The following is a 23936-nucleotide window of genomic DNA, read 5'->3' as shown; positions in this document are numbered from 1 at the left end:
CGAGCTTTTAGGATTATAAATATAAGCCATTGCTGGGGGGGGGGGGGTGGCCTGTGTCTAGATTTTTTTCCTACTTTTTTGAAGCAAGGTCTTACAATGTCCAGGCTGACCTTGAACTCTTTATAGCCTAGATTGGTCTCCAGCTAGAGAGCCTTCTGCTCTAGTCTCCTGAGTGCTGAGATCACCAGTATGCACCACTGGGTCTGGCTGTATATGCCAGGTTTTAAGTACCTTAAAAACATAGCCAAGAGCCAGGCACAGTGGCTCATCTAGAATCTTAGCTCCTCAGGAGGCTGAGATAAAAGGATTGAGATTTGAAACCAAGCCAGTCAGAAAATTCTGTGAGACTCTCATCTCTAATTAACCTCCAAAGAAAGAAAGAAAGACAGAGGGGGTGGGAGGCAAGGAAGGAAGGAAGAAAGGAAGGAAGGAAGGACCAAAATGGAACTGTGGTTCAAGTGGTAGAGTGCTAGCCTTGAACAAAAAAATATAAGGAAACAGTGCCCAGGCTCTGATTTTAAGCCCAGGATCAGTAAGTGCACAACACATACACACACAAAATAAATACATTTTAGCCAGGGGCTGGGAAGGTGGCTCAGTGGTAGAGTGCTTGCCTTGAATGCATGAGGCCCTCAGCACCACATAAGCAGAAAAAGCTGGAAGTAGTGCTGTGGCTCTATTGGTAGAGCACTAGCCTTGAGCTGAAGAGTTGAGGGACCGTGCTCAGGCCCAGAGTTCAGGCCCCACGACTGACCAAAAAAAAAAAAAGCCGGCACTGGTGGCTCATGCCTGTAATCCTAGTTACCAAGGAGGCTGAGATCTGAGGATTGCCCTTCAAAGCCAGCCTGGGTAGGAAAGTTTGTGAGACTTTTATCTCTAATTAACCACCAGAAAACCAGAAGTGACGCTGTGGCTCAAGTGGTAGAGCGCTTGCCTTGAGCTGAAGAGCTCAGGAACAGCACCCAGGCCCAGAGTTCAAGCCCCATGACCAGCAAAAGAAAAAAATCTTCAACATCTGGGAACAGTACTGGACACCAAGAAAATTCCTCTTAGATTTATAGTCAAGATATCTGGGAATCTAGTGTCAACCTATGTTTATGACTCTAAATACCTGTATAACTCAGTTGTTCTTTCTAATAAAATTCCCATGCTCCCCAGTGGGTCCACTGTGGACCTAAAGAGAATGAGAACTCTGTCTCAGATGACCAACAGGACTCTAGTGAAATGAAGTCAAATGATAGGACACAAAGCTGACCACTGTGAATTCTTGCTTTTAGAGTGAGCCTGTTAGAAACTGATTTACCAAATCCACAGAAGTTTGAAGAACTATATTAGAAATTAACTCTAGGTGGCAAACTATGTACTATTATGAACACTATCATGGAAAGTCAGATGGATTTGTTTTTAATATTTTTTCCCTTACACCCGAAAAGGTGACAGAAAGAATACTCATTGCTCGATTCTTCTTCTGCTTTTCACTTTGCCAAGTACATTGGTCTTTTTGTATCTTATTGAAGCCTACTAAAATTACTGAAGTTTTGATTCAGCTGGAGGTTAGTTCAGTTATAAAGCATATATTTAGTATGTACAAGGCTCAGGATTCGATCCCCCAGCACCAAAATAAACTGTTTTTTGCCAGTACTGTGGTTTGGACTTAGGGACTCAAGCTCTGCTTAAGCCATACACTCAGTCTTTTTTTGCTTTAGTTATTATTAGTTTTTTGGTTTTTTTTTTTTTTTTTTGGTCGGTCTTGGGGCTTGAACTCTGGGCCTGAGCACTGTCCCTGAACTCTTCAGCTCAAGGCAAGCACTCTACCTCTTGAGCCACAGCACCACTTCCGGTTTTTCTGGTGATTTATTGGAGATGAGTCTCACGGACTTTCCTGCCCGGGCTGGCTTCGAACCTTGATCTTCAGATCTCAGCCTCCTGAGTAGCTAGGATTACATGAGCCACCTGAGCCAGCAAGTATTTTTTCTTTTAGCAACTTTTTAAAAAAAGTTTTGCAGAGGTTAGAGGAGTGGCAGGCGCGGGGTGGGGGACGGGTAGGAGGAGTAGGGCTCCTGCCAGTGGGCATAAAAGGTCAGAAACCTAGTTTAAGTCCTGGTCTCCCACAAGAAAAAAAAAATCTTGCAACTCTTTTTAATTACGAGCTTATATTAAGACAGCTGGCTTCTCTTGTCTCTGTACTTAATATCGATTTTCTGGAAAAGACCACTGCATACTCTTCAGAGAATTATTAATGATTATAATTTTTTTTCCTCTGGACCCCTTAGAAATAGCTCGCTCTGGTGCCCCAGGACACACTTTGAGAACCTCCGCTTTACAGCATTAGCTTACTGTCTTGACTGTTTCCAGAGTCACTTAGCTGTATGTAATACTTGTTTGTACTTAGAAATATTTGTTTCTGGTTTTATTCTAGGGTTTATCTTCCTACTTGAACCATTTTCTCTTTTTCTTTTTGTTTAAGCATACATGATTTGTTGGAGCTTTTATATACTGTGAATTATACATGTTTAAGTTGTACCCCAGGACCCTCTAACACAACCAGTTTTCACTGGTAAACATAGTAACCACTATTCCTACAAGTTTCCTCAGTCCCTTTTCATTTTTCTCTGTCCCCAGGCAACCACTGATGTGCTTTCTCTGTTTCTATATTGGGTTTTATTTACATAGAATCATGCATAATGTGGGTTTTTTGGCCAGTTTCTTTCTTTCCTTTTTTTTTTTTTTAATTGTGAAAATACTGTACAGAGGGGTTACAATTACATGGGCAAGGTAATGAGTCCTTTCCTTTCCTTTCCCTCCTTCCCTCCCTACCTTTCTCTCTCTCTCTCTCCCTCCCTCCTTCCCTCCCTCCCCCCTCTCTCTTTCTTTCTTTCTTTTCTTTCTTTCTTTCTCTTTCTTGTGGGGCCTGAATTCTGGGTCTGGGCTCTGTCCCTCAGCTCAAGGCTAGAGCTCTACCACTTCTGGCTTTTTCTGCTTGTGTGATGCTGAGGAATCAAACCCAGGGCCTCATGCCAGCAAGGCAAGCACTCTACCACTGAGCTACCTTCTCAGCCCATGGCCAGTTTCTAATGGGATAGTTTTTGGTTTCTTCTGTGTGGTCTGGATTAGTAGTTCCTTCCTTTTTAGTGCTGAGTAGAATTTCTTAGTATGAATATACTGAAATTTGCTTATTTTTTCACATATTAATTGCCTTTGGTTTATATGAAAAATTTAGGTATCACAAAAATGTTGATAACATTTGTGTTGCAAGTTTTGTTGACACTCTATGCCTAGGGGTAGAGTCTGTGGATCACATGGTAGGTGTAGGATTTAACCAATGAACTGCCTAGCTGTTGCTAACTTTGTCATCACTTTATATCCCACCACAGTGTGGAAGGCCCAGCTGCTTTACATTTTACCAGCACTCAGGTATGCATGTATGAAACAATGGTTGCCATGTAGCTTAGTCTGGGCTCAACCTTGCAGTCCTCCTGCCTCAGCCTCCAAAGTGCCAGGATTACAGGTATATGACCATCAAGCCTGGCTATAATAAAGAGCCCTTTTTAACACCAAAATTTCACCAGCTCCCAGAATTGGTAAGATTGAAAATATAAGAAAGGGAAGTTTATTAGTAGGTAGAATTTAGAGGCTTCTATTACTCATTATGCAACTAATGAGCTAGAAAATGGATTTTCAGATCCAATGAAAAATAATAGTTTTTAAACTATGGCCTTACTTCACTGTAAGCTTGGGGCAGTGGTTACATAGGATTCCTTCCTGGCTCGTCCGAGTGTGAGAAATAACTAAGTAGTAAGTTTGTCTAACCTGGCTCGTCCAAATGTGAGAAATAGCAAAGTAGTGAGTGTGTCTAATCTAAGTCCAGGGGAACAAGAAGCACATGTGTACATGTTGTGTAAGCCTGGAAGCTTAAAGACTATCTCTCTAACAGTCTTTTTGTGTGTCTGCGAGTCCTGGGCTTGAATTCAGGACCTGGTCACTGTTTTTGAGCTTTTTTTGCTCAAGGCTAGAGCTCTAACACTTGATCCACAGCTCCACTTTCAACCTTTTCAGTGGTTAATTGGAGATAAGTCTCACAGACTTGCCTGCATGGGCTGGCTTTGAATTGCAGTCCTCAGATCTCAACCTCCTGAGTAGCTGGATTACAGTCATGAGCCACCAGCACCTGGCTTCTAACAGCCATTTCTGTGTCCTCACAGTCCTTGGTAATGACTGGCATCTGCTTCCTAAGTTCATTTCTGCCTATTTTGGGAAGTCATTTGACTTTTGTTTGGGTAAGGCAAATGAATGCTATGGAGAGGGGCAAGAAGAGAAGGGAAAATGGAATTCTTGAAGCATGTAGAGTGTGTATCAAGAATTTCAAAGACTCCAAAGCAGATGTAGAGGAGAAGAAGCAGCACATTTGAAGTCTTTCAACCATGACATTTTCTTCTAATGAAGAACAGCTTGTAAGCTGTAATTTTGAGTGTTGCAGTATTTTAAAGTTAGAATCTTAGCACATATTTTAAAATAGTGGAGAGATTTAAATTTTTTTTTCATCTTAAATAGAATTAAGCATTTTTGGTCATCTTAGTAGTTGTGAGTCTCGGGATGAACACCAGGGCTTTGCAATTGGGAAAGGCCAAGGCTGCATCTCTTTGTGCTTTATGCCATGTGTTCCTGGTGAATGAAGTTATGTTTTTTGTCTCTGTAAACAGGAGCGGTGCATTTTCTCCTTGTGGCTCTTCACAAATGACCTTGAATTCTTTATTTTTGTATTTTGCAGTACATTTCTATACCTGAAATTCCTGGTTGTGTGGGCACTTGTCCTCCTTGCAGATTTTGTCCTGGAGTTCAGATTTGAATACCTGTGGCCATTCTGGCTTTTCCTCAGAAGTGTCTTTGATTCCTTCAGATACCAGGGACTGGTAGGTTTACATGCATGTTAATACAAATTACATTTTAGATGAAAACCATCATATTAAAAAAATAGACCATAAGAGTGTCTCCATTTTGCATATCTCTCTAATACCCAGTTCAGTAGAATATAGATTTTCAAGTCTATCTCTGTGCTAGACTATTGCAATATCACATGTCATGTAAATTCTAGAAAATTCCACCATACTCATGCAAAAGGCAGATATCTCAGGTATTCTGACAGAGCTCTACCTCAAAGATCCCTTGAAAAGATCTCAGAGACCCTTCAGGACTCTGTAGACCACATATTTGGGAGCTTCTGGGTTAGAACAAGGACATAAGCCTTGGCTTGTTCTTTTGGATTATATGTTCAGTTGTGTTCCATAGCACATCTTAAAATCTAGAACGTCCTAGAATCTCCAACCACGCCTGGTGCTGTGGTCAGAGCAAATTCATTACAAAAAGATAGTTTCAAGCTCATGTCATTAGTCATCGATAATTGTGTTCAGTGGACCGCTGTATTTTAATAAATTATTTCCATCGGCATATTTTCTTTAGTAATGCTTTAGTAATGAAGCTCTTTAGGAAAGGTTTAAGAGGAAAGAGGAGGCTTTTTCTTTGTTAACATTCTGGTCCTTTCAGGTATAATCTTTATATAGAAACCAAATGAGCTCACTCTGCTCTAACCTTAGTTTGTTCTAGACCAGTTTATCTTCATGGTTTAAAACTTTCCTAGCTACTCAGTAGGGTGAATCTGAGGTCCATAGTTCAAAGCCAGCCTGGGCAGGAAGTCCATGAGACTCTTCAGTTAATCACCAAAAATCCTGAAATGGAGCTGTTGACTCAAGTAGTAAACTGTCAGTCCTAGAAAAAGCTAAAGGACATCACCCAGGCCTTGAGTTCAAGCCCCAATACTGACACAAAAAATAGCAACAACAAAACCCTTAAATAATAATACCATTTACTAGTGAGTTAACTATTGCTTTTTATGCACTAGATGTTAAGTATTTAAAATTTCCTAGCTAACTTGTTCTGTGTGAAGTAATTTTGTTCAACAAACTTTAAGAATGTATATTTAAAGATAACAGTTTCTAAGATGTGTTTTTTATTTTGTTTTGTTTTTTCCCTTTAGGCCTTCTCAGTATTTTTTGTTTGTGTAGCATTCACATCAAATATAATATGTCTGCTCTTCATTCCCATACAATGGCTTTTCTTTGCTGCTAGCACATATGTATGGGTTCAATATGTATGGCACACAGGTAAGTCTTAATTTCTTATGGGGAGTAGAATATTAGGCTTGAGTTTTCAAAATGTGATTTCTTTGAGTAAATTAAAGTTGAGTTTATGTGTATACTTTAAAGTTGTCTTTCTCTAATAGATTATACTTTTATAAATGGATTGTTTTTGTTATTTGAAACAAAAGCCTAAAGCTTTATAATTTGACATCTCACTGTAGACATTTCTATTATAACTCTTATTACAAAGGTACTTATGTGAAAAAAAAGTTGAAGCAATTTCTGCTCAGGAGTAGCTGCAGACAGCCATGTTGTGCCTGATAAAAAAATGGTCACCACCATTTCAGTATTGTAAATAATGTCAGAGGTTATTTTGGTGAATCCATAATTCAACACAACACAAGAATCCCCACAACATCCTAACACATAGGAGTTTTACCTCTGATTGAAAACCTATCTGCCATTTCTGGCTCACTATATACCATTTGGGGGCTGCTGTGATAGAAATTGTTCTTCATAAGCCAGGTGCTGGTGGCTTACCCCTGTAATCCAAGCTACTCAGGAAGCTGAGATCTGAGGATTGAGGTTCAAAGCCAGCCTGGGCAGGAAAGTCTGTGAGACTCTTATCTCCAATAAACCACTAGAAAACCAGAAGTGGTGCTGTGGCTCAAGTGGTAGAGCGCTCGCCTTGAGCTGAAGAGCTGAGGGACAGCGCCCAGGCTCAGAGTTCAAGCCTCACAATCGACAAAAAGAAAAAAAAATTGTTCTTCATTACTAAGCCAGAGCATCTCCTTGTACTCAGGACCTAGTGCTTGCTAGGAAGGTACTTTATCACTTGAGCAATACTGTAGGCTTTTTTTTTTTTTTTTTGCTGTATTTACTTACTTATTTTTGTTAACAAAGAAGCAACTTTATTGAGAAGGTCCCTACACTGACCGTTCAGAGCCGCAGCACAGGCTCAGGAGCTGAGACTGTGACCCTGAGTTTTTTGCTTTATTTTTTAGATAGTGTCCCACAAAATTTATGCCCTAGCTGTCTTGGATGACAGTCCTTATATTTATGCTTCCCACATGCCCATGGTTGAGATGGGGATCTCTTGAACTTTTTGCATGGACCAGTCTTTGAGCCACAATTCTCCTCATCTCTGCCTTCCACGTAGCTGGGATTACAGGTGTGAATCACCATGCTCAGCTCTGTTTAAAATTAAAACTTCAGTCCAGTGCAATTTAACTATTTTGGGGTTCACTGATTCTTTGAAGACCCAAAAAAGATTTTTCTCAGAAAAATGTATGGAAATATTCAGACTGCCTTACAGTTTGAAGAGGTCTATGTATTATTCTCTGAAGCCAAAACGCTGATTTCTGAAAGACAAGTGCTCTGTATAGCATAATCTCCTCCCAAGTTAAACATTTCTGTAGGGATCTGAAGACTCTCTAATATACTCTTATTTTTCTGTAAGCCAAAGTATTTCTGGTTTCACTAGTTTCTGGTCATTCTGTTCACTCGTGTGTGTGTGTGTGTGTGTGTTCACTCTAGTGTGTGTGTGTGTCTGTCTTTTCACTCTAGTGTGTGTGTGTTCATTCTGTTCACTTGTGTGTGTGTGTGTTCACTCTAGTGTGTGTGTGTGTCTGTCTTTTCACTCTAGTGTGTGTGTGTGTGTGTTCATTCTGTTCACTTGTGTGTGTGTGTGTGTGAACTCAGTGTCTGGGTACAGTCCCTGAGGCTAGCACTCTACCACTTGAGCTATAGCTTCACTCCTGGCTTTTATGGTAGTTACTTGGAGATAAGAGTCTCGCAGACTTACCTGCCTGGGCTGGCTTCAAACCATTATCCTCAGATCTCAGACTCCAGAGGAGCTAGCTTTCAGGTGTTGCCACTGGCACCCAGCTTGACTATTAATTCTTAATAGGGTCTTGGTAACTAATTAAGTATAGTTGTGTCATCAAATAATACTGTCAAGGTTCAGAAATGTACATTGAAATACAGTTAAGTTGTGAAATAAATAAATTGTGAATGTATTTCTATTTGGTTCAATTACTGGTGAAACAAAATAAACAGCAGCAACAACAACAAAAAACCTGTATTCCTTTTTGGACCTGGCAAATAGTGCAATTTATATAGCTTGTGGCTAATTTTTCTTCCAGTTGTTAAAATTTAAAATTGTTAGTATTAGAAATGATTAATTAAATTATATACTGCCATACAAGAATGATTATTTTGTGTCGCTGAACTTTTTTCCTTGCTCTTAAAGGGCCAAGATATAAAACTAAATTTATGACATAATTATTATAATTGTTCAAAAATACTTTCACTTATTTAATAGATGTGGATATGCAGGTATTCTGTTTTGTTTTTCAAATACATAATAAATGAATGTTAAAAATAAATATAGAAAGAATATAAATATTTGAAGTGATTTAAAAATATATTGTGGGTTTCTATTTTTCCCTATATTGTGAAAACTACCTTTTTTTTTTTTTTGGTTAAATCTGTAAGAATGAGATATAAACTGCCTTAACAGAGCATCCGAGTTGACATAACTTGAAGAGACTATACTTAAAAAGAGTTTGACTGGGAAGGTGGCTCAGTGGTAGAGAGCTTGCCTTGCATGCATGAGGCCCTGGGTTCGATTCCTCAGCAACACATAAGCAGAAAAAACCAGAAGTGGCGCTATGGCTCAGTGGTAGAGCCCTAGCCTTGAGCTGAAAAGCTGAGGGGTAGTGCCGAGGCCCAGAGTTCAGGCCCCATGATGGACAAAAAAAAAAGAGTACATGGGTTTGCCTAGGAAGAGGGCTCACTGCCACATCTGTAAAGGTGAACCACATTTGCATAAACTCTGCATTTCACTTTTCTTGTCCACAAAATGTGGGAGTGATATTAAGTGATCTTTCTAAGATCACTATGACTTTAAGACCCTATGACTTTTTTTACTTTAATTTCTAACAACATATCCATAGTGAAAAAAGCCTTCTGGCCCTCATGCCTATCATAATGCACATTCAGAAAATATTCTATTTGCAGGTTGCTTTTTTCTCCTTTAAATTATTGGGAGCTTTTGTTGCTGCTTGTTTGTTTATTTGTTTTGTACCAGTACTAGAACTTGAACTCAGGGCCTCTCACTATTGCTTAGCTTTTTTTCTGCTCAAGGCTAGGGCTTACCACTTGAGTTATACCTCTACTTCTAGCTTTTTGGTGATTAATTGGAGATAAGAGTCTCACGAACTTCCTTTTTTTTGGGGGGGGGTCCAGTCGTGGGGACTGAACTCTGGGCCTGGGCGCTGTCCCTCAGCTCTTCAGCTCAAGGCTAGCGCTCTACCACTTGAGCCACAGCGCCACTTCTGGCTTTTTTCTTTTTGCTTGTGTGATGCTGAGGAATCGAACCCAGGGCCTCAGGCATACAAGGCAAGCGCTCTACCACTGAGCCACCTTCCCAGCCCTCAAGAACTTTCTTGTCCAGGCTGACTTTGAACTATCATCCTCAGATCTCAGCCTTCTGAGTAGCTAGTTGTTTTTTTTTTTGGGGGGGGTCCGGTAGTGGGGCCTGAGCTCTGGGCCTGGGTGCTGTCCCTCAGCTCTTCAGCTGAAGGCTAGCACTATACCACTTGAGCCACAGTGCCACTTCTGGCTTTTTTCTTTTTTTGCTTATGTGGTGCTGAGGAATCGAACCCAGGGCCTCAGGCATGCAAGGCAAGCGCTCTACCACTGAGCCACCTCCCCAGCCCCTGAGTAGCTAGTTGTGTCTACTCACAAATGGTTTTTAATTATGAAAGCATAGGGTTAAGGAAAAAAAATAAGCAAAACTTTTTCAAATTGTACCTAAATGTCAGAAGAAATAGCTTTGTTATACAACTTGTTCTTTCTTAAGAGTTTTATATATTTTTGTTCAGTTTTTAGGCAACCTGCAACATTTCTTTATATAGGTTATCATAATTAGTTCTCTGGTGTTGAACATTTAAGTTCTAAATTTTTAATATTACAAATAATACTATAGTGATTTTTTTTTTTGGTATTTCTATAAGGTAGAGACCTAGAAGTTGAATTTCTGGGTTTAAAGTATATGTATTTTAAACTTAACTATACTGCCAAATTCTAACAAAGTCACAGTTTATATTAAGTATAAGAACATAGCTTTCTTCATACCTTCTCCTATACTATACCTGTCCTTTAAATTTTCTGATAGATTTTTTTTCACTGAAATAGATTTTTTTATTGTGAAAATACCGTATAGAGGAGTTACAATTAGATGGGCAAGATAACGAGTACATTTCTTATCAAGCATTGTTGCCTCCTTCTTTGTTTCCCCTTCCCGTCTGCCCCCACCTTACCTACTTGGTTCCCCCCCCCCATCAAAGTTGTAAAGTTTGTTTTTCGACATAACAACTTGTACATCTCATTGTTGCAATGGGTCCACCCGTATCCTTATTTAAATAATTTGTTTTTTTCCCTTCCCCTCCACAGATTATACCAACATCAAATACAGTGAAAGCAGGGGTTATACTGTGGGGGAGGGACATTACAAAGGAACAAAGAAATCATCTTATAAATATGCTAGATAGTTTTTTTTTTATAAAGAATCTTTTTCGCTAGGCGTGTGTACCTCACACCTGTAATCCTAGCTACTCAGGAGGCTGAAATCTGCGCATCATGGTTCAAAGCCAGCCCAAGCAGAAAAAGTCCATGAGACTCTTATCTCCAATTAACCACCAGAAAACCGGAAGTGGTGCTGTGATTCAAGTGGTAGAGAGCTCGCCTCTTGAGCTGAAGAGCTGAGAGACAGTGCCCAGGCCCAGAGTTCAAGCCCCACGACCAAAAAAAAAATTTTTTTTTATTTTTTTCTTAAATATATTTTATTATCTTTAAGTAGTTGTACAAAGAAAGAATTTGTTTTAATTTGTTCTTCTTTAACTAAGAAAGAATACAATATTTTTCATGTTCTTTAGTCATCTATATTTCTTATTTCATGACTTGCAAATTTTCTCCTTCTTGGGCCTTACCAATGCTAAGAATGTTTTATTTTTTTAAGATGGGATCTGTGTTACCCAGGATGGCCTTGAACTCCTGCCTCAATTTCCCCAGTGCTGGGACAATAGGCATGCAGTACTAGTCCCAGTTTTCATTACCTTTTTATTGGTTGTGGGTATCTTTGTATGTCAGGATGATCAATCTTTTGTTTTACATATATTTTGACTATTTCTTGCCAGAATGTTTTCCTTTTTTTTTTTTTTGTCAATGATTCTGTGAAATTGCTCATCAGATAAGCTTTCAGTTTGGATCTAATTGCTTTTTAGTTTAGTTCAGTGGAAAATCTTAGTGAAAGTTAACTCTAGTTGAATCAGTCACTCAAACAACCCATCTGTTATGTTCCTGTATCATTGATGCTTATCTCCCTGCTGCTTTCCCACAGAACGGGGAGTGTGTTTGCCTACAGTATCCCTCTGGATACTCTTTGTTTATATTGAAGCAGCAATTAGATTTAAAGATCTCAAAAATTTTCATGTAGACCTTTGTCGTCCATTTGCTGCTCACTGGTGAGTATTATCTGTATTCTTCATGTATAATTCATTTCAATATAAACTGGTAAGTTCACTTGATTTTTTTTTTTCTTAGCTATTGTACATGAGCCCAGAAAGCACATACTGGTAAAAAGCATTAGCTGTTTGTTCTACTAGGCATGATGGCGCACACCTGTAGTCCTAGTCCTTGGGAACCTGAGACAGGAAGATGAGTGCAAAGCCAGCCTGGACTACAGAGCCAGACTATTTCAAAAAAGATCAAAAACCAAAAGAAAAATACACATAAAAACCTTTAGCCTACTTTTTCAGATAGATGAGTTTTGGAATCTCAGTTTTTTCCACTGGAATTATGTCATTATCTACTTTCTTACCTGTCTCCTAGGGTCATAGGAAACAGGAAATGTGGTGATTTATGTAAAATGTTTAACTTAATACCAAGCACATAGGTGTCTGGTAAATGTTAATTATTTTATTATAATCTGATAGTGATTTCAAAAGGATTTTATGGACTACATGATTATTTCAGGACATTTAAAATAACGTAGAATTTCCTTTAGCCAATTTACAGAATTAACTTTCATAACTTTCAAAGGCCTATTGTTTCTCCTTAGGAAATTTCAATAAATATTGAGAAATTCTTTATTTAATCTAACCAGAGTTTTGAAAATGAGCTTGATTTTTATGTATGTTGATTATAGAATTGCTGTTATGTTTCTCATAAACATACCAGTTTTTGTTCATATTTATGACAAAATTCAAAAAAATAGGAAATATTGCTTCCAGTATTTTTTGTCTTTTCACAAACAAGTGAATTAAACCCTACTCACTAAAACATGTCTCTTTAAATTTGTAGAAAGATCACATTTAGACTATGAACTGATAAGGACTGATGTTAATGAAGCTTAATATGGGTTTAACAATGTTTGCAGAGGCTTTGAAATGGTATTAGACAGCATGATGAGTTGAATGCAAATATTTCTACTATCCCAGAATTAAAGTTATAAGTACACCTGGTTTAATTTGGTGGCACAACCCAAATGCTAGCACTGATATCTGACACTTACATAAATGATTCTTTAATTTATGCATGACAGAATATTTGTGAATTAATTTTCTAGGAATAGCTGGTGACATTACTCCTTAGGCAGTAAGAAGGCTAAGTTAAAATTAGTCAACTTCTAGTGTTAAAAACTGAACATCATTTTGATTTGTTAAATATTTAGCTTATTTTCTTGTGGTCAATCATAAAACCTTTTCCTTTTTTAGTTCTTAGCATACAGATACTGCAATTCTAATACACAAGTCGGGCCAATAATTGATAGACTGTAGCCACTGGATCCGACAGTCACTGTTGTAACTTCTTGACTTTTATTTAATGAGCACTGAAGTCTGATGGGAAGCATTTAAAAAAAAATATGGACTAGTAGTCCTGCTGTTCTCTGGGTGTTTGTCCTGTATGCGACTGTCTCTGATTTCCAAATGATAATGTAGAATGATAATAAAAAGTGTCATTTTGCTATGACCTTTATGTATGCTTTTACTGAATACTGTCTTCAGCTGGCTATCATCAGCTAGAATTTATTTTGTTTATTTATTTTTGTCGGTCGTGGGGCTTGAACTCTGGGCCTGGGCGCTGTCCCTCAGTTCTTCAGCTCAAGGCGAGTGCTCTAACACTTGAGCTACAGCGCCACTTCCGGTTTTCTGGTGGATTATTGGAGATGAGAGTCTCACGGTCTCTCCTGCCCAGGCTGGCTTTGAACCTCGATCCTCAGATCTCAGCCTCCTGAGTAGCTAGGATTACAGGCATGAGCCACCAGCGCCCGGTTAGAATTTATTTATTTTTTATTTTTATTATTTTTATTTATTTATTTTTTTGGGTCCGGTCGTGGGGCCTGAACTCTGGGCCTGGGTGCTGTCCCTCAGCTCTTCAGCTCGAGGCTAGCGCTCTACCACTTGAGCCACAGCGCCACTTCCGGCTTTTTTCTGTTTGCTTATGTGGTGCTGAGGAATCGAACCCAGGGCCTTGAGCATGCAAGGCAAGCGCTCTACCACTGAGCCACCTTCCCAGCCCTAGAATTTATTTTTTAATTGTAAGAATTTATCTTTTTTTTTGGCCAGTCCTAGGGCTTGAACTCAAGGCCTGGGCACTGTCCCTGAGCTGCTTTTGCTCAAGGATGGCACTCTACCATTTTGATCCCCAACACCACTTCTGGCGTTTTCTATTTATGTGTTTCTGAGGAATCAAACCCAGGGCTTCATGTATGCCAGGCAAGCACTCTACCACTAAGCCACATTCCCAGCCCGTTACCTAATAATAAAAAGTCATAGATATCCTGATGTCCTTTATTTGATGCATGTATTGTTTGTTTCCAACTTGCAATGATTGTCCTGATTGTCTTCTTTCTAGTATTGGTTATCCTGTGGTGACTTTGGGCTTTGGCTTCAAAAGTTATGTGAGCTACAAAATGCGGTTAAGAAAGCAAAAGGAAGTGCAAAAAGAGAACGAATTTTACATGCAGCTTCTTCAGCAAGCCCTTCCTCCAGAGCAACAGATGCTACAGAAACAAGAAAAAGAGGCAGAGGAAGGTAGGGCTTTACTCCAAAGCTGTCAACCTAATAAGCTGGTCTGTTGTGTCTCCTTGTAGATTTTTCTTTTCAGAACAGTAGCTAAGGTTTTAGATCTTCCTCTTTTCTGGTATTCTGCCTCAGAGCCATTGTTTTGTCTGGTCAGAAGCTAGAGTATGGCTAAGCACTGGTGGCTCACACTTGTAATCCTAGCTACTCAGGAATCTCAGATTCCTAGTTCAAAGCCAGCCAAGCAGAAAAGTCTGTGAGATACTTATCTCCAATTAATCACCAGAAAACTGGAAGTAGAGCTGTGGCTCAAAGTGTTACCCTTAAGCAAGAGAGTTCAGGGACAGTGCCTAGGCCCTGAGTTGAAGTCCCAAAACAGACAAAAAAAAAGATAGGGCATCTGCTTCTAAATACTTATTTATTCATTCATTTTCTAAATATGTTTACTTCATTTTTTCATTTATTTGATACTGTGTTACTACAAAATTTTAAAAATATTTTTCTCTCACCCAATGTGGAAGAAATATTTGTATTGTCAAAGTTCATAGAATTCACCAACATAGACCATGGGGGCATGGTAATGTGAAGGTTAAAATGTGTTGGTGACTTTAAGTACCACTATTTCACAGTACTATGAAATTTGTGAAATTTATATAATCACTTAATCTCAAAAATTATTAAAAATATATTTTCGCCAACAAAATAATATATAACTTTGAATTTGTAATTGAACAAGCCAAAAACCAAAATATAAACAAAATAGAGATGTGAACCTGTAGGATTGATTTATAAGTTGTAAGTCAGAAGATAGATAGGGCTAATTATTCTGTTTCATATAATGTGATAGAGATTTTAAATTGAACCATTTTTGATGAGACTTCTTACATAGATATTCAACCAGTTAGATAAAGATGAATTGACAACAGTACTAGTTTTCTTGGCTTGGGTGTTAGAAGTTTGAAGTTATGTTTTTAGTTAATACATATCAAAATCTTTTTCTCTGAGATTGTGCAAAAATGTCCCTCACATAGATATGAAAAAGTTGGAATATCTAGAATTGATACAAAAATTATTTACTAGAGAGTTATTTTGGGGCCTTTTGCTGGCTAGACGGGTACTCTACCACTTAAACCACACCTCCAGCCCAGAAAATTCTTCATAAGCGAGCTAGTATATGGTACAGACTTAATACCTCACTGGAGTCAAGAAGGGATAGATAGCCTTTATCCTGAAATCATTAACTATTTTGTTTCCAGTAAAATGATTAGTAGTTGGTTTAATCTAGTCATCTTTTTTTTCTGGTCTGGGATTGAACTCAGGGCCTGGCACTGTTCCTCAACTTTTTTGCCCAAGGTTAGCACTCTAATACTTTATCCATAGAGTCACTTTGGCTTTTCTGTGATTAATTAGAGAAAGAATCTCACAGACTTTCCTATCAGGACTAACTTTGAACTGTGATCCTCAGATCTCAGCCTACTCAGTAGCTAGGATTACAGGCATGTGGCAATCTAGTTATCTTTTTAAAGGTGAATAATTTGACTCTGTTCTTTCATCATAATGATAAACAAATTTTATTTGATTGATGTAATAAGTACAAATTATAAAATTTGAATCTGATTTTAAGGTCAAATCTTTAGTAGTTTGGTATTCATAAATGTTGATGATTTTCTTTTTTTCTTTTTTCTTTTTTGTTGTTGGTTGGGGGGCTTGAACTCTGGGCCTGGGCGCTGTCCCTCAGCTCTTCAGCTCGAGATGAGCGCTCTACCACTTGAGCCACAGCGCCACTTCTGATTTTCTGGTGGCTATTTGGAGATAAGAGCCTCACTGACTTTCCTGCATGGGCTGGCTTTGCACTGCGATCCTCAGATCTCAGCTTCTTGAGTAGCTAGGATTACAGGTGTGAGCCACCGACACCGGCATGATGATTTTCTAAAGTGCAGATTCTCAAACATATTTAGATTTGTTTCTTGAAGTTAGCATAATTGGTGGTAACTATTGCTTCCAAGTGAGTTCACAAATTAATGTAGTAAATTTCTAAGCCAACCTGGGGGCCGGTGGCTCACATCTGTAATCCTAGCTACTCAGAAGGCTGAGGTCCAAGGATCACAATTCAAAGCCAGCCCCATCAGGAAAGACCTTGAGACTCTTATCTTCAATTAACCACCAGAAAACCGAGGGGCGGGGGGGGGTGATGGGGGGGGCACTGTGGCTCAAGTGGTAGAGCACTACCCTTGAGCTGAAGAGCGGAGGGATACCACCCAGGTCCAGAGTTCAAGCACCATGACTGACCAAAAAAAAGAAAAAAGAAAAAAATTTTCTAAGCCAAGCTAATACAGTTTTGTTGAATCAATATAATCTTATGTCTTTAAAACTAAATATTCCAGTGTGGATTGTTTTGTTTGTTGATTTGTTTTTGGTGTTGTAGCAGCCAAAGGATTACCTGATATGGATTCCTCGATCCTTATACATCACAATGGAGGCATCCCAGCCAACAAAAAACTGTCTACAACTTTGCCAGAGATAGAATATCGAGAAAAAGGGAAAGAAAAGGACAAGGATGCCAAAAAACACAACGTTGGAATAAATAACAACAATATTCTACAACCTGTAGACTCTAAAATACAAGAAATTGAGTATATGGAAAACCATATCAATAGTAAAAGATTAAATAATGATCTTGTGGGAAGTACAGAAAATCTCTTAAAAGAGGACTCATGCACTGCTTCCTCAAAAAATTACAAAAATGCCAGTGGAGTTGTGAACTCCTCTCCTCGAAGTCATAGTGCTTCAAATGGGAGCATCCCTTCCTCCTCTAGTAAAAACGAGAAGAAGCAGAAGTGCACCAGTAAGAGTCCAAGTACACATAAGGACTTAATGGAAAACTGTATTCCTAATAACCAGCTAAGCAAACCAGATGCTTTGGTAAGGTAAGTGCGCATGCTAAATCCTTCCCAGTCTTTCCAGTAAACAACATGCTTGAAAAGCAAACCAGCCTACCTACGGCCCTGTAGGATTGTCTGTGATCAGACATTGTGACTATGCCATTTTGGTGTTCAATTTACATGGGTTTGTTGGCAACTTTGTGTCATTGTCTTGCATTGATTTAGCTTCTTCTGTTGTTCTATGTAAGAGGTAATGGTGATCAATTTCCACATTTGACAGATTGACATGGGGCCTGATTCTTCAGGTATATGTTCTTGTCCTTTTATGTTTGTATATCTGAAGTTCTTTTGGCAAACACAAAAAGAAGAGTTTATTCCTGTTATGTAAATCTCTCTACTTGTTAAACAGATACAGATGGTGGGGAGTGAGAAAGCGGTCTTTGTCACGGGTCTTTGTCACCTCATACTTGTTTTTGTTTATTTGTTTCTTTTTCTGTGGCTAGAATGTAAATTACCCATAGATAACCCTGAGAAAGTTCAGTTTTATAAATAATTTCTTTCTAAAAATTCCATAGACAAAGCCAGGGGCTGGTGGCTCACGCCTGTAATCCTTCCTACTCAGGAGGTTGAGATCTGAGGATCACAGTTCAAAGCCAGCCCGGGTAGCCGTGAGACTCTTATCTCCAATAAAACTACTAGAAAACTGGAAGTGGCACTATGGCTCAAGCAGTAGAGCGCTCGCCTTGAGCTGAAGAGCGCAGGGATAGCGCCCACGCCCAGAGTTCGAGCCCCATGGCCGACCAAAAAAAAAAATCCATAGAATTATAGGTGTAGATATTATTTTATTTATTTATTTTTGCCAGTCCTGGGCTTGAACTCAGGCCTGGGAACTGTCCCTGAGCTGCTTTTGCTGAAGGCTAGCAGTCTACCACTTCAGCCACAGCACCACTACTGGCTTTTGTGTTTATGTGGTACTGAGGAATCAAACCCAAAAGCTTCATGCATGTTAGGCAAGCACTCTACCACTAAGCCACATTCCCATCCCCCTTTTTAAATATTAAAAGAATAACATTGTTGTGTCACAGTGGCTTAGATTTAATTTTGCTAAGTTATATAAGACTTAAAGTTAGGCAAACAGATCCTGTAGCCTTTACCTCAGGTATTTACTCTAGAAGTCCATATGAATTTGTCACAGGTAACTCAAGAGGACAGCTGTAACTCACCCAGTCCACTAAGCAAACTTATCTCCCACTTCCTTTGGCTCACACAAAGGCTAAGGACAATTTGAGGAGGGAGAGTTTCTAACATTACAAATGATATGCAAGCTGGGTTGCCAATGGCATACACCTATGATCCTAGCTGCTCAGGGGTCTGAATTCTGGAGTGGGCACACAAATCAGATTGCTGATCACTAGTTAACCAGCAAAAATCCCAAAGTAGAAGCATAGCTCAAGTGGCAGAACACCAACCCTGAGTATAAAAGCTGAGCAAGCCTTGAATTCAAGTCCTAGCACTGACACAAAATGAATTTTTAATTTGTTTTCATCTTTTGGTTGGCAGTTGGATTAAGGAAAGCATATTACTGTTCTTGTTCTGTGTCAGGCAGCAGAGGTTTCATAACCACATGAACTTGGAAGTATGCTGTCACTGATGCAGGACAGGCATCCACATTGTTAGGACATTTTGCCCACGCATGCTGTGTGGAGTAGACATTAAAGAGCCCTTCTCCAGATACCACTGGGAGAGAGATCAGTCATTTCCTACAGATCCTCTAGATACTGTAGATGAGACATCTCACAATTATTTCACACCTTTTTTCCTATATGTTTTTTTGGGGGGCAGTGGTGGGCTTGAATTCTGGGCCTAGGTGCTGTCCCTTAGCTCTTCAGCTCAAGGCAAATGCTCTGCCACTTGAGCCACAGTCACTTCTGACTTTCTGGTGGTTAATTGGAGATAAGAGTCTCACTGACTTTCCTGCCAGGGAAGACTTTGAACCTCGATCCAGAGATCAGAGCCTCCTGAGTAGCTAGGATTACAGCTGTGAGTCACCAGCGCCCATCTCCTATATGATTTTAAGAATAGTAGTCAGAGCCATGTACCTGTTATTCATGGCTGAAATCCTGGCTACTCAGGAGGCTGAGATCTGAGGATTGCGGTTTGAAGCCAGCCTGGGCAGAAAAGTAATTAACTACCCCCAAACCAGAAGTAGAACTGTAGCTCAAGTGGTAGAGTGCTACCCTTGAGCACAAAGAGGCCCAGGAACAGCTGCCCAGCCCCAAGTTCAACCCCCAAGACAGGCAAAAAATAAAAAATAAATCTTTTTTTAAATAAAAGCAGTTAAGCTAAAACAGCTTTCCTCTCATGGTTGTGGCTGAGAGCAGTCAAAAGGCTCCTTCTGGGCACTAATCATGGTGCTGATTGACTGTACTATTGCCTCTGTCCTCAGTAGAGAAGGTCCTGGGGTAGGTGTGTGCTTCCTCTTTGATCATCACTGTACACTGTACCTGTAAGCCCCAGAGCATAACCATTTCACAGAACTATTGCAAATATATAAATAGAAAATACTATATTTGAGTAGTTTTTATAAACTTACATAGGATTATTTTCAATTTTTAATTAATATAAAAATGGAAGGATGACCTAACAATACAATAAGAAGGGAGAAATTTAGCATGTTTAACACCAATTTATTTAGTGGAATTTTAACACCAATATCATGAAATTATACTTTTAAGCTATATTAAAGAGTATAGAAGCCAGGTGTTGGTGGCTCACTCCTGTAATCCTAGCTACTCAGGAGGCTGAGATCTGAGGATCATGGTTCAAAGCCAGCCCAGGCAGGAAAGTCCATGAGACTCCTATCTCCAAATAACCACTAGAAAGCCAGAAGTGGCTCTGTGGCTCAAAGTGATAGAGCACTAGCCTTGAGCTGAAGTACTTAGGGACAGCGCCCAGGCCCAGAGTTCAAGACCTACAATTGACCAAAAAAAAAAAAAAGTATGAGAAATTATTCATGATATAGTGTTTCATGAAGAAAGGAGAAAACAAAACATTTTTTTCTAATATGCACTGTAAAAAAGGGATTTGATGGAGAAAGTCAAAATGTCAAGGAAAGTTATTACCTCAAGATAGTTCTGGGCATTTTATTTCTATTTTTTTCTTTTTTCTTTTATATCTTTTCAAATATTTCCAGGAAAAGCAGCAGTGGAAGGTATATCTGACAGGCACATAGCCAACGAGGTTGAAGGAGGGCTTATTTCCCCTCTTCTCACCCTTGCCTGTCTCCTCTGTTTCCTTGTATTTGATTGCCTGTGTGTTTCAGTGTTAATACGACTGATTGATAAAGCTCTTCTGTGAGAGTGAGTTTGTCATCTTTAGATGGAGAAGGCTGGACCCAGTAGTCTCTAAAGCTCCTTTTAATGTCCATGTGCAGCGCAACAGTGAGAACATGCCCCTTGGCTTCTGCAGCTGCACCGGGGGCATACCCAGTGCCCGTCTGGCTGTCACTTTCACAGGGCTGCCTCCAACTGCTTTTTCAAATGTTTAAGAAAAAAAAAATGTTGAAAACCAGCACTATATTCATTAGCAATTGACTACAGCAGTAATAAGTTACTGATACATTCTGTAGGTATGCCTGGCTCAACACCATGATTAGTTAAGAATTGCTACTTTTGAAAAACCAGTTCTGGCTGGGAAGGTGGCTCAGTGCATGCTGAGGCCCTGGGTTCGATTCCTCAGCACCACATAAGCAAAAAAGAAAAAAGCTGTGGCTCAAGTGGTAGAGCGCTAGCCTTGAGCTGAAGAGCTGAGGGACAGCACCCAGGCCCAGAGTTCAGGCCCCACGACCGGACCCAAAAAAAAAACCAACCAATTCATTGACCTTTGAAGGAAAAATTTAATTACTAGTCCACTACTTTCAAAGAACATCCTTATAGATTGTTGTAGCTGTCCAGAAAAGCTTTGATGGCATTCCTTGTGAGGTAGATTACAGGCATGAGCTATCAGTGCCCAGTTTTTCTGAAGCTCTTGGAGCATTGATAGATGTGCCCTAGGATGCCATCTCCCATGGTTAGCAAGCACTGCAGCACGTAGGTCAGATCTGGGCTCTTGCCTAGTTTTGTAAATAAAATTTTTGTTGTATTATAGCTACTCTCATCCATTTACATACTGTCAGTGGATCCTTTCGTGCCATGGTAGCAGAGTTGAGTAGCTGGGACAGAGACTGCATGGCCTGTGCAGCCAGAACTATTTACTTTCTGGCCCTGTTCAAACAAAGTATGCTGACCCTACTTGTATAGTGCTTGCTTGTTTTGAAGATCTTTTTCCCTAGTGAGTTGTAAACTCCAGAGCCCAGAACCAGGGTCTCTTCATTTTTATGTCTCTATAGAAATTGAGGGCTTGGTGTTTGTGAAATAAGTGAATGGAGCAGGCTATAATCTCTCAGGAAATGCAGGACATTGTGGAGAAGAAGGGGACAGATAGACTGCTGGGGTAAAGAGGTATGGGGGAAGACCTAGAACTTGAGAGTAATAAATGTTGCCTATTGGCTTCTTCTCTAGAAGCTGGGGAGCTTGCTTAAGGCTAGTCTGAATGCCTCATACTTACAAAATGACCCTGTTTTTCTTAGCTTTGTGCTATAGATTCTTTACCCAATGTATTTAAAAGCAGAGATCCAATAATGTTGGTAGCCAAAAATATTTTTACTCCTAAGATGGCAAAAATCCTAGACAAAAAGAGGGGGAAAAGTGAAGAAAATCAGTTATTTTAACTAAGTATAATATTAGGAAGGAATAATGTGTGTTTTTGAGTAAGGTTTGTTTAAGCTTGTTTTTTTTTTTTTTTCGATACTAGGGATCACACTCAGGGCCTCACATATGCCAGGCCTAGCCTCTATCTACCACTTGAGCTTTGCCACTCAGACTGATTTGTTTCAATTTTCCAATGGTTAATTTAAAAAAATTTTTTCAGCCTGGTGCTGGCAACTCATACCTGTAATCCTAGCTACTTAGGAGGCCAAAATCTGAAGGATCATAGTTCAAAGCCAGCGAGGCAGAAAAGTTTACAAGATTCTTGTCTCCAGTTGAACAGTGAAAAACTGGGTTAGAGATCATCAGCTGAGCAAGCACACTGAACAAATCCCCCAAATTCTAGTATAGCAGATAAATAATAAATCTGCATATTTATGCATATATATGCAGGTATGTTTATATTTTGGTTTTCCTAGCACTGCAAGAAATAAGTGTCAGAAATTCTTATAAAAAGGAGAAAATGGGCTGGGAAGGTGGCTCAGTGATAGAGTGCTTGCCTTGCATGCATGAGGCCCTGGGTTTAATTACTCAACACCACATAAACAGAAAAAAGTGGCACTGTGGCTCAAGTGAGAGAGTACTAGCCTTGAGCTGGAGAGCTCAGGGACAGCACCCCAGCCTATAGTTCAAGACCTGTGACCAACAAAAAAAAGAATTAAAAACAACAACAAAAAAAGAGAAAACAGTTCCATTACTATGACACAAGTCACTTAATATTTTCTTATGTTTTCAACATAGTAAAAAAAATCTTAGCTAGGTGCCAGTAGCACATACCTATAATCCTAGCTACTGAGGAGGCTGATTTCTGAGAATCACATATGTATATGTGATTATATATGTATGTATACACATATACATATTTAAAATCTCTGCTGGCTACAGGAGGCTGAGATCTGTAGGATTGGAGTTCAAAGCTAGATAAGCAAAAAAGTCTAGGAGTTTACATCCCTAAAATAACCAGCAAAAAGCCAAATTTGAAGTGTGGTTCAAATGGTAGAACACCAGCTGAGCAAGAGCTAGGCCCTGACACCAATAATCATTAAATGAATAAATATGATTTCTTTGTGGCTTGGTAACTCTTTTCTTCTTAAGGCTGAATAATGCAATGTATGAATGAACCACAATTTATCCATTCATTTCTACTGAAGGACAGCTTGGTTGTGAGACAAATGATGAATATTTTTCATACATTTTTTATTAGCTTACATTAGATGTATAGGAAATTTCATTGTTACATGTCTACACCTTTAGAATAATATCTAATTAATCACTGTCCTTCCCACCTCCTTTCTTTTCATATTTTTAATTCCCATCATACATTATCATCTTTGATGAGGTATCTGTTGAAATCTGGCCCAGCCCATTTTAAAGTTGTTTTCTTACTGTTGAGTTTTAAGAGCTCTGTGTGTATTTTGAATCACAGTCTTTATTACTATTATTATTATTATCATTATTTTTATTGTGGCATTAGAGTTTGAATTCTCAGGACCTGGCACTTGCTAGACAGTTGCTCTACCCTTGAGCCACACCTCCAGTCCTGTTTTACACTGGTTATTTGTAGGATAGGGGCTCCCTTCTTGTCCATTTGCTCATCTGTGCAGATGCCTACTTTAGGCTTCCCATAGTTGCTGGATGTCAAACACATGCCACTGTGTCCATCTTTCTTCCATGGAGATGTTGTTTCATGGACTGTTCTGTGTGGGCTGACCTTGAACTTGGTCTTCCAGTTCTCAGCCTCCCACGTAGCTAGGATTACAGTCATGAGCCACAGTGCCCACTGTGTGTGTGTGTGTGTGTATATATATATATATATATTTCAGGGTCTTACTCTATAGCTCAGGCTAACCTTGAACTTGCAGTCCTATTGCTTCAGCCTCTCTGGTGCTTAGATTACAGTCTTTTGCCTGGGCTCAGAGCCTCCAGATCTCTAGATCTCTTCTTGAGTTAGCTAATAGGCATGAGCCACCGGCTCCCAGATTGGCTAAGTCTTTTATAGTCTTTTTTTTTTTTTTTTTTGGGGTCCAG

The 23936-nt window shown here is 39.3% G+C and overlaps 1 protein-coding gene across 1 annotated transcript in view; it reads left to right on the top strand.

The window, feature by feature from the left end:
- Tmem57 (transmembrane protein 57) overlaps positions 1–23936 on the top strand; it is a 72043-nt gene that overhangs the window by 14846 nt on the left and 33261 nt on the right. The window contains exons 2-6 of the mRNA XM_013035109.1: positions 4769–4910; positions 6032–6158; positions 11539–11662; positions 14055–14233; positions 16647–17148. Coding sequence (XP_012890563.1) covers positions 4769–4910; positions 6032–6158; positions 11539–11662; positions 14055–14233; positions 16647–17148 — 1074 coding nt within the window. The remainder of the gene's footprint in view (positions 1–4768; positions 4911–6031; positions 6159–11538; positions 11663–14054; positions 14234–16646; positions 17149–23936) is intronic.

The sequence above is a fragment of the Dipodomys ordii genome, unplaced genomic scaffold (genome assembly GCF_000151885.1).
Source record: "Dipodomys ordii isolate 6190 unplaced genomic scaffold, Dord_2.0 Scaffold6, whole genome shotgun sequence".
In the NCBI taxonomy this organism is placed as follows: Eukaryota; Metazoa; Chordata; class Mammalia; order Rodentia; family Heteromyidae; genus Dipodomys; species Dipodomys ordii.
Note: the sequence above shows the minus strand (reverse complement) of the source record. Positions and strands in the feature narration are given on the sequence as shown.